Source organism: Somniosus microcephalus, chromosome 5 (assembly GCF_052327205.1).
Source record: "Somniosus microcephalus isolate GS21.2 chromosome 5, FLI_Smic_1.0, whole genome shotgun sequence".
Classification (NCBI taxonomy): Eukaryota; Metazoa; Chordata; class Chondrichthyes; order Squaliformes; family Somniosidae; genus Somniosus; species Somniosus microcephalus.
In genome coordinates, this window is record NC_140991.1 from 165394874 (window position 1) to 165405804 (window position 10931).

Below are 10931 nucleotides of genomic sequence, written 5' to 3' on the forward strand. Positions count from 1 at the left end.
ACCACCGCCGACCTTCCTCATGTCTAAGCAACCACCTTTAACCCCTGACCCAAAAAGAAAATACTGCAGATGCTGGAAATCTGAAATAAAGCCCTTTAACCCTGATTGTGTTTCCTGTTTTGTAGTCAGTTTGCTGTCCATCCTGCTATTTGTCCCCTGGCTCCAAATTACAATGTCAATTCACCATCCCCCACAGATATATTCATTTCATTCTTTAGCCATTTCATTCTTTAGCAATTCCAATCACATCACAGGCTAGTCACGAGTCTACTATGCGATACCTTAACAAATGGCTTTTGAAAGTCCATGTAGAATACATCCACTGCATTATCCTTGTCTACTCTTCTGTTACTTCTTCAAAGAATTCAATAAGCTTGGTCAAGCATGAGCTTCCCTTTTGAAATCCTTGCTGACTTCTTTATTATATTTTTGGTTTCTGGTCTTCCATTGCTAGAGCTAGTGGTGCAAATTTTAAGAGTTGTACCCACTTTGACTGCCAGTGGGATAGATATTCAGGCACTTGATGTAGGCTGCAGGTCTGTATGCAGAATTGCCACAGATCATCCAGGACTTCCTTGATGAATCTAAATCTGTGAAGGTGCACAACTGTGCTTTCATGCCCTTGTAAGATTTCCTAGGCCTATTGATCATAAAGGGTGTAATTGCAAGTTGACCTTATCCTTTCCTCTTTTGCCATACTCTCCCTTTGGGTTTGTTCCTTCTCTTCCATCAACATAGCATGCACAGCAATTCCCTATAGAAACCCATCTTAAGTTACATCCTGTAATGTGGCTGGGGCTGAAAAATTGCAGGGAACAATGGAGTCACTCACTGTGGCCATTTAAAGTCCACCTCAGTAAATACCCAAGAGAAAACATCAAAAAATATGCAGGCAAATCTAAAACATAAACAAGTTGGAGCCTTTCTTTTCCTGCCGTGGTGTTGCTTTCTGTCATCCATCTCAGCATCAGCCTTTTCCACCTCCTCCAAGCAAGCTAACAGAATGATGTATCAAATATGCTACAGGAACGTGGAAGAAGAAATAACAAAGCCTTCCTCAGTAATAATACCACTGCAGCCTTCAAGAACAATTTCTGAGGTAGCTAAATGAAGTTAAAAGCCAATTGCCAAACCTTCGGCACTTACTAGAGTCTAGCACCCAAGTGTCCAGTTTTTAGAGGGGCGAAGTCCGTTCCTGATCTGCACCCAGTATAATTAGGGGAAATCTAGGCACAGGCAAGAATGACATCATTTAGTCTCTATTTACATGTAATTTAAGAGCAGTGCAGAGGAAAATCTGTCCAAAAGTACCTTAATATCAGAATTTCCTCCCTCCCTCTTTGGAAGAGTTATGAAAATCTACTGTAATAGAAACTCTTTAACATGTTTGATGTTGAATAGAAGTTCCATTGAATGCAGGTTTACTTTATTTCCTTGCCTTTTGTAATGTAAAGTAAAAAAAATTATAGGAATGATGCTATTTTCCATTCGGTATATTGCAGAGACTCTTCTGAGCATGCTGTTGATTCACGAAGAAGACGGAGATCAATAATGCAGTTTTCCACTCTGGACTGGAATAAAGTGCCTACCGCACAACAGAAACGCTTGGCAGATGAACCTTTGTATTTATCTCAAATAATTACTACCCAATTTAGATAATTCCAAGGCATTAAAGGTGTATTTCATATTGATACACCACATCAAGATGTTTTAAAATGAATAGTGTTCTAAAGAGAATAAATGCCAAAGATTTGAACCGCATTATTGTTATTGATTTATTACCATTTAAACTATAGAAATGTAATTGACTATTTTCCCAAATCTCTCTATATAATTATTTTGTAATAACTTTTGCACTCAAGAGGGCGATAGAGGGATCTTCTCTGAAGCAGATGGCAGTATCAAGTACTTTCTGGTCAGATGTATGGATGAAATAGAAATGCAAGTTGTTGTCCAGATATATGAAGCAAAAGTGCAGCAGGATTACCTATCTATAATTTGTTTTTTTTTAGTTTAATATAAACGGTACAGCATGCATTTTCTATCTGTCACATTACACTTCCTGTGTAAGCAATGAGTTACTTTTGAAGTTAACTAAGACTTACGTGTCATATATTAAATTTATTTAATTCCTATGCCAAGAGGCAGTACATGCAGTTGCAAGATTAATATATTCTAGATATAGACTATATTATATAATGTTAAAATCAGTAAGTGTTGCATGCTCCATTTTAGAGATAGATTTTGCCATGTTAAAGTGTCAACATTTGCCCATCATCTCTAGCTGTTGCCTCAAGATTTTCCATTGTTAAGTGAGTAGCTGTTAGCACGTATAAATGGTGAAGCTTGATTATAGACTTGTCTTTTCAGCAACAAAATATTTGAAATCCATTAGCCCAACGCATTACCGGCACCCGGCTACCGACCATAGAGCACATATACCAGAAACGCTGTTTACGGAGGTCACGGTCCATCATCAAAGACCCTACCCACCCCAGCCACAGTCTGTTCGCCCTCCTGCCATCTGGGAGACGCTACAGATGCATTCGCACCCGTACGACCAGATTTAGGAACAGCTTCTTTCCCAAGGCTGTCATCCTACTGAACTCCACAAATAAACTCTAAAGCCTGCGCATCTGCCAATGCACTTTATTATGGTTATGTTTATGTTAATGTATTACAAGCCAAATGTATGTTGAATGTTTAAATGTTTTAATCTAAATGTACACTCTCGGGAGCCGCAAGCCTACATTTCGTTGTACTGCACTTGTGCACTAACAATGGCAATAAGAGTTGATTTGATTTGATTTGATCCTGAATGTACATGAACCCATAATCCCCTTGTACATTCACTTTCCTCTGAATCTATATTGTAAATTTGAAAGAAGGAAACAGTTTAGTGAGTGATTCTATTGTGCACACAGACAGCTGGGTCTACAGGGCAAGACACTTTAAATAATGTGTTCTGTTGTCTGCTCTCACTTTGTTTCGTCCTGCGTACTGCTGGTGGTGCAGCTCTATTTTATACCAGAGGCATTGTTTTTGGTATGTGTTGAATAGAAATATGCAGGGCCACTGTTTTATGGTGACAAAGTATGTCATATATATATATATATATATATATATAATGAAATTATAGTTCATGTTCGCATTCATTTTTAAGTGAAAACTGCAAAGCAGTGATCTTAGAAATACTTTATGTAGTGAGAGTTTGGTTACCCTGCCTCATGTATTCCTGATTGATAAGGGTTTCCACACATCTCCCTTGTTCCACTAACACCAAAAAATGTATAATGAAGCGAGATGCTACATTTGGCCTGTATTCCTGGTTAGGAAGAAGATTAATCTGGGTTTTCACACCCGAGTGCTATGTTAGGATGTTAAGGCAATAGAGAAGGTACAGTGCAGATTCTGCCTGTTATGAGGACATATAAATACAAAGACAACCTTTAAAACTCGGGGCAGAGGAGATTATGGGGTGATTTGATAGGTGTTTAAAATTATGAAAAGATAGGACAAGGTGGACAAAAACAATTTCCAGTGGTTGAGGGGGTCTAGAACGAGGGTACATACATGATTAAACTAGCTGGGGGTGCCCGGCGGTGCCAAGGCTTTTCTGAGGGCATGTTGTTGGAAGAGAGAGAGAGAGGGGGGAAGAGAGAGAGCGAGTGGGGGGGAAGAGAGAGAGCGAGTGGGGGGAAGAGAGAGAGCGAGTGGGGGGAAGAGAGAGAGCGAGTGGGGGGAAGAGAGAGAGCGAGTGGGGGGAAGAGAGAGAGCGAGTGGGGGGAAGAGAGAGAGCGAGTGGGGGGAAGAGAGAGAGCGAGTGGGGGGAAGAGAGAGAGCGAGTGGGGGGAAGAGAGAGAGCGAGTGGGGGGAAGAGAGAGAGCGAGTGGGGGGAAAGAGAGAGCGAGTGGGGGGAAAGAGAGAGCGAGTGGGGGGAAGAGAGAGCGAGTGGGGGGGGGAGAGAGCGAGTGGGGGGAAGAGAGAGAGCGAGGGGGGGAAGAGAGAGAGCGAGGGGGGGGAAGAGAGAGAGCGAGGGGGGGAAGAGAGAGAGCGAGGGGGGGAAGAGAGAGAGCGAGGGGGGGAAGAGAGAGAGCGAGGGGGGAAGAGAGAGAGCGAGGGGGGAAGAGAGCGAGGGGGGGAAGAGAGAGAGCGAGGGGGGGAAGAGAGAGAGCGAGGGAGGGGGAAGAGAGAGAGCGAGGGGGGAAGAGAGAGAGCGAGGGGGGGGAAGAGAGAGCGAGGGGGGGGAAGAGAGAGAGCGAGGGGGGGAAGAGAGAGAGCGAGGGAGGGGGAAGAGAGAGAGCGAGGGGGGGAAGAGAGAGCGAGGGGGGGGAAGAGAGAGGGCGACTGGGGGGGAAGAGAAAGGGCGACTGGGGGCGGAGAGAGAGCGACTGGGGGGGAGAGAGAGAGAGTGACTGGGGGGGAGAGAGAGAGAGCGACTGGGGGGGAGAGAGAGAGAGCGACTGGGGGGGAGAGAGAGAGAGCGACTGGGGGGGAGAGAGAGAGAGCGCGACTGGGGGGGAGAGCGACTGGGGGGGAGCGAGTGGGGGGGAGAGAGAGCGAGTGGGGGGGAGAGAGAGAGAGCATGAGTCGGGGGGCACACTATGTTACAGCTTGCCATAAACAGAGGGACAACCACTAAATATAAGAAAAGAGTATATACAAATTATATGAATGTATATTTATACACTCAGGGATATATCTGTTTATACACTATGAATAGATCTGTATTTTTGTGTACAACCATGAATGTTTTTCGATGCTTTGGCAACATAAGATGTACCTTGTCATGCCAATAAAGCGATTTGAATTGAATTGAGAGAGCGAGTGGGGGGGGGGGGGGGGGAAAGAGAGAGAGCGCGAGAGCGAGTGGGGGGGGGGGAAGAGAGAGAGCGCGCGCGCGCGCGCGAGAGCGACTGGGGGGGGGGGAGAGAGAGAGAGACGGGGGAGAGAGAGAGACGGGGGAAGAGAGAGAGAGAGAGAGAGAGACGTGGGGGAAGAGAGAGAGAGAGACTGCTGGATTTAGTTCGGGATTAGCCTGGAGAGAGGGGAGGGGAAGGAACGCCTGCGAAGGAAGGAAGAAGGTAAGCTCTCCCTCCTTGTCCCACCCCCTCACTCTTTCTTTCCCTCCCCGTCTCCCCCCCTCCTCCCTCCCGCTCTTCTCCATCCCTGCCTCCCCCTCTCCCCCCCCCGTCCTCTTACCCCCCCGTCTTCTCCTCACCCTCCCTCCACACCCTCTCCCACCCCTCCCTCCCCCTCCCCTCCCTCCCCCTCCCTCCGCGGATCAGCGCCTCAGGGCCGGCCGGTGCGCGGGCTAGCGCGTGAGGCCCGGCCGGACTCACCTTAGCTGCGGTCCGGGCCAACATTGACGCGCGTGCTGACTCCCACCCCGCCAGCCTTTACTAAGATGGCGGCGGTGGCTGCGCTCGGCTCAGGCCCGTCCCTCCAACCTTTACCAAGGTTCCGGGCATTGTCTAAACTGGCGACTAAAACAAATCGATCGGCGTCCGCCCAGGGGGCAGCGGCATCGCGCCGGGAATCCGATCAAGTCAAGGCCCAGGTTTTCCGGGCTGCTAGGCCGCGCCCGGCGCTGGCACAGCCGCTCGAAATGGCCGTCAACGTAGGCGAGCCTCCGCGCGAAGGGCAGGGGATCACTTCATTTCTAACTGTTCCTAAATACAATTTAAAACTGAAATAAATTGTTCTTTTCCTTAGTTCCCGAACACACAGTGTGGGAAAAAAATCGTTAAGAATCAAGATGGCGGCCACTCACCTCGGTTCAGAATGATAAGGCCCGCCCACACACGCACCGATTGGTCAACCGTCAGGTCACTGAACTGTAGGATTGGTCAATCGTCAAGTCACTCAACACTCAACTGTAGGATGGCCCGCCCGCACGTGCAATGAACCCGCCCCTGTGACGCAGCGATTGGTTAGCCGTCGGTCAACTGTCAGGTCGCTCGACCGTACGATTGGTCAACCTTCACATCACTCAATGCTAATGAGCAAATGAGCAGAACTTTTCCCATTTAATGAGCGGAATTTTGAACATTTTTTGGATACCGTGGGCAAGATTTTTGTCTGACAGAAAAGTAAATATGCTTATGACTGTTCCGGAATCATAATCTTTATTTTGATGTAACACGCGTGTAGGTACACTCTAACTTTCGAATGTATAGAGAACGGACAGACAGAAGAGCAATTATTATATATATACTAGCTAGGGGTGCCCGGCGGTGCCGAGGCTTTTTTGAGGGCATGTTGTTGTTGGGAAGAGAGAGAGCAAGTTGGGGGGGGGGGGGGGAAAGAGAGAGAGAGCGCGAGTTGAGGGGAAGAGAGAGAGCGAGTTGGGGGGGAAGAGAGAGCGAGTTGGGGGGGAAGAGAGAGAGCGAGAGACTGGGGGAGGAGAGGGAAGGGGAGGGGGGGAGAGTGAGAGAGAGAGAGATTGGGAGTGTGAGAGAGAGAGATTGGGAGTGTGAGAGAGATTGGGAGTGAGAGAGAGAGACTGGGAGTGTGAGAGAGAGAGAGAGACTGGGAGTGTGAGAGAGAGAGATTATGGCTTATGGCTCAAAATTAAGAGGGGCATCATCTCTAGCATGAAAGATGTTTTCATTTGCACACTCTATATCCCCCCGACAGAATCCCTGTACTTCAAAGAGGACACCTTCTCCAACATAGAGAGGGAGATTATCCAATTCCAGGACCAGGGAAATGTGTTGATCTGTGGGGACCTCAACTCAAGAACGGGCGAAGAACCAGACTTCACCAATAATCATGGGAATAATTACATATTTGGGAATAACCACTTTGATCTCCCTTCCCATCCACACAGGCATAACTGCGACAAACAGACAAATGCTAACGGAAAACAGCTCCTGCAGCTCTGTCGAAGCCTGGGTCTGTACATTGTCAATGGTAGGTTATTGGGAGACTTCCTAGGAAGACCCACCTATTGCTCACCTCTTGGCTTCAGCACCGTAGACTATATGATTACAGATCTAGACCCATCCTCTTTCAGAACATTCACAGTCAAACCACAAACAACACTGTCAGACCACAGTCAAATTACTGCATATCTTGAAAGGATAGAAACAACCAACACAGAAACACAACCCAGTAAACTGTACAACATTAAAAAATCTTACAGATGGGCCAAAAACAGCACGGAAAAATACCAGAAAGCAATTAGCAACCAAACAACTCAAGCTCTCTTGGACACCTTTCTGGAAAATACATACACACACAATAAAGAAGGCGTAAACCGGGCAGTGAATAACCTAAATAATATTTTTGATAATTTGGCATCAATGTCAAACCTGAAAGTTCGCAAGAACAAACCCAAAACAAAAAACTACAAAAAATGGTTTGACTCCAATTGCCAGAACATGAGGAAAAAACTCAGAAAAATATCAAACCAAAAACACAGACAACCAGAAAATGAGGAATTACGCCTTACTTATTGTCAGGCACTAACACAATACAAAAACCACACTCAGAACCAAGAAAGAGCAGTATATTAAGAATACATTCATCTCCATTGAGGAATCCATTGACTCCAACTGTTTCTGGGACAACTGGAATACATTACACAAAAAACAACACGACGAATTGGCCATTCAAAACGGAGACACATGGGAAAAGCATTTTGAAAAATTATACCAGAAAAACACACTAAGCCCAGAGCAATACCAAATATGCGAAAAACTGGCAAAGCTCGAATTTGTCATAAAAGATAACCAAAACCCGATAGACCCCATAATATCGGAAAAAGAGCTAATTGAAAAACTCAAGGACCTGCGACCAGGAAAAGCTTGCGGTGCAGACGGCATCCTAAGCGAGATGATTAAACACACGGACGATAAAATGAAATTGGCTATACTGAAACTCTTCAACTTGGTTCTGAATGTCGGTTACTTCCCTGATATCTGGAACAAAGGACTCATAACGCCCATATACAAAAGTGGGGACATAGTTGACGCAAATAACTATTGAGACATCTGTGTAAACAGTAACCTGGGGAAGGTTTTCTGTAGCATCATAAACAAAAGACTTATAAACTTCCTTGAGGAGCACAATGTCTTGAGTAAAAGCCAAATTGGATTCCTACCAAACTATAGAACATCAGATCATATCTTTACCCTACAGACCCTAATTGACAAACATGTTCATCAAAACAAAAGGAAAATTTTTGCCTGCTTTATAGATTTCCAGAAGGCTTTCGATTCCATCTGGCACGACGGTCTATTCTTGAAACTTATTGAAAGTGGTGTAGGGGGAAAAACATATGATATAATTAAATCAATGTATACAAACAATAAATGTGCAGTTAAAATTGGAGACAAACAAACAAAATACTTCCCACAGGGGCGTGGTGTGACGCAGGGCTCGCCCATCTCACCGACACTCTTTAATATTTACATAAATGAGTTGGCAAAACTACTCGAACAATCTACAGCACCCGGCCTCACCCTATATGAATCCAAGGTTAAATTCCTCCTCTGTGCAGATGACCTGGTTCTGCTGTCACCAACTAAGGAGGGTCTACAGCAGAACCTGGATCTGCTGGAGTCATTGTCAGACCTGGGCCCTGACAATAAACCCCCAAAAAACCAAAGTCCTTGTGTTCCAGCAAAGATCCAGACATCAGGGACCCAGAATAAATTTCACACTAGGAACAACTAAAATCGAACAAACCACTAACTACACATACTTGGTCATAAAAATCAGCTCTACGGGAAATTTTCATCTGTCTGTGAATGAACTGAAAGAGAAAGCTAGAAGGGCTTTCTGTGCCATTAAAAGATCAATCCAAATAGAAATCCCAATTAGCATTTGGCTCAAAATTTTTAAGTCAGTGATTGAACCAATTGCACTCTATGGCAGTGAGGTGTGGGGACCGCTAACACAACAAGAATTTGTAAAATGGGACAAACACCCAATTGAGATCCTACATGCAGAATTCTATAAAAGTATCCTCCGGACTCAAAGGAAAACCGTAAACAATGCATGCAGGGCAGAACTAGGCCAATATCCACTAATAATTACTATCCAAAAAAGAGCCACCAAATTTTGGAAACACCTAAAAATGAGCAACCCCCACTGCTATCATTACGAAGCCTTGAAATGCCAAGAGAGGACCATAAAGAAGAATACCCTCAGTCAACTAGTCCTGGGACTCAGTGAAGCAACCACTAACACTACTAACAATAACCAGCCCCAGGACAGTGACATCGTAGCACAGAGAATTCGACCCAACACAATTGTCACTAAGCAAAAGGAAAAATACCTGTCATATTGGGCAGAAACAACAAAAACCCAAAACAAGCTCAATTGCTACTTGGCCCTAAACAGACAATACAACATGGCTGAATACCTGACCATGGTAAAGGATAGCAAACTGAGAAAAACCTTGACAAGGTACAGACTTAGTGAACATAGCCTGGCAATCGAAAAAGGCAGACACAGACAGACCCGGCTGCCAAGAGAGGACAGGATATGCTCTCACTGCAGTCAGGGAGTGGTGGAGACAGAGATGCACTTCCTCACAGCTTGTGGAAAATATCAGGGCATCAGGGAGAATTTCTACCAAAAATTCTCACAAATATGCCCTGAATTCAGAAATTTGAATGACGACCAAAAACTCCCATACCTACTAGGGGAACAGAGAAACTGTGTAACCTTAGCAGCATACTATGTTACAGCTTGCCATAAACAGAGGGACAACCAGTAAACCAAAGAAAAGAGTATATACAAATTATACGAATGTATATTTATACACTCAGGGATATATCTGTTTATACACTATGAATAGATCTGCGTTTATGTGTTCAACTATAAATGTTTTTCGATGCTTTGGCAACATAAGACGTACCTTATCATGCCAATAAAGCGATTTGAATTGAATTGAATTGAATGTGAGAGAGAGAGAGAGAGAGATTGGGAGTGAGAGAGAGATTGGGAGTGTGAGAGAGAGAGATTGGGAGTGTGAGAGAGAGAGACTGGGAGTGTGAGAGAGAGAGACTGGGAGTGTGTGAGAGAGAGACTGGGAGTGTGTGAGAGAGAGACTGGGAGTGTGTGAGAGAGAGACTGGGAGTGTGTGAGAGAGAGACTGGGAGTGTGTGAGAGAGAGACTGGGAGTGTGTGAGAGAGAGACTGGGAGTGTGTGAGAGAGAGACTGGGAGTGTGTGAGAGAGAGACTGGGAATGTGTGAGAGAGAGACTGGGAGTGTGTGAGAGAGAGACTGGGAGTGTGTGAGAGAGATACTGGGAGTGTGTGAGAGAGGGACTGGGAGTGTGTGAGAGAGAGACTGGGAGTGTGTGAGAGAGAGACTGGGAGTGTGTGAGAGAGAGACTGGGAGTGTGTGAGAGAGAGACTGGGAGTGTGTGAGAGAGAGACTGGGAGTGTGTGAGAGAGAGACTGGGAGTGTGTGAGAGAGAGACTGGGAGTGTGTGAGAGAGAGACTGGGAGTGTGTGAGAGAGACTGGGAGTGTGTGAGAGAGAGAGACTGGGAGTGTGAGAAACAGAGATTGGGAGTGTGACAGAGAGAGATTGGGAGTGAGAGAGAGCGAGATTGGGAGTGTGAGAGAGAGCGAGATTGGGAGTGTGAGAGAGAGAGAGACTGGGGGAGAGAGAGAGAGACTGGGGGAGAGAGAGAGAGACTGGGGGAGAGAGAGAGAGAGAGAGACTGGGGAGAGAGAGAGAGAGAGACTGGGGAGAGAGAGAGAGAGACTGGGGGAGAGAGAGAGAGACTGGGGGAGAGAGAGAGCGAGAGAGAGAGAGACTGGGGGAGAGAGAGAGAGAGAGAGACTGGGGGGAGAGAGAGAGACTGGGGAGAGAGAGAGAGACTGGGGGAGAGAGAGAGAGAGAGACTGAGGAGATAGAGAGAAACTGGGGAGATAGAGAGAGAGACTGGGGAGATAGAGGGAGAGAGA

The 10931-nt window shown here is 45.9% G+C and overlaps 1 protein-coding gene across 1 annotated transcript in view; it reads left to right on the forward strand.

Annotated features, from left to right (window-relative positions):
* Positions 1-1761, forward strand: part of lrrc72 (leucine rich repeat containing 72) — an 85370-nt gene extending 83609 nt beyond the window's left edge. The window contains exon 9 of the mRNA XM_085988398.1: positions 1503-1761. Coding sequence (XP_085844524.1) covers positions 1503-1659 — 157 coding nt within the window. The 3' untranslated portion in view covers positions 1660-1761. The remainder of the gene's footprint in view (positions 1-1502) is intronic.
* The last annotated feature ends 9170 nt before the right edge of the window (positions 1762-10931 follow it).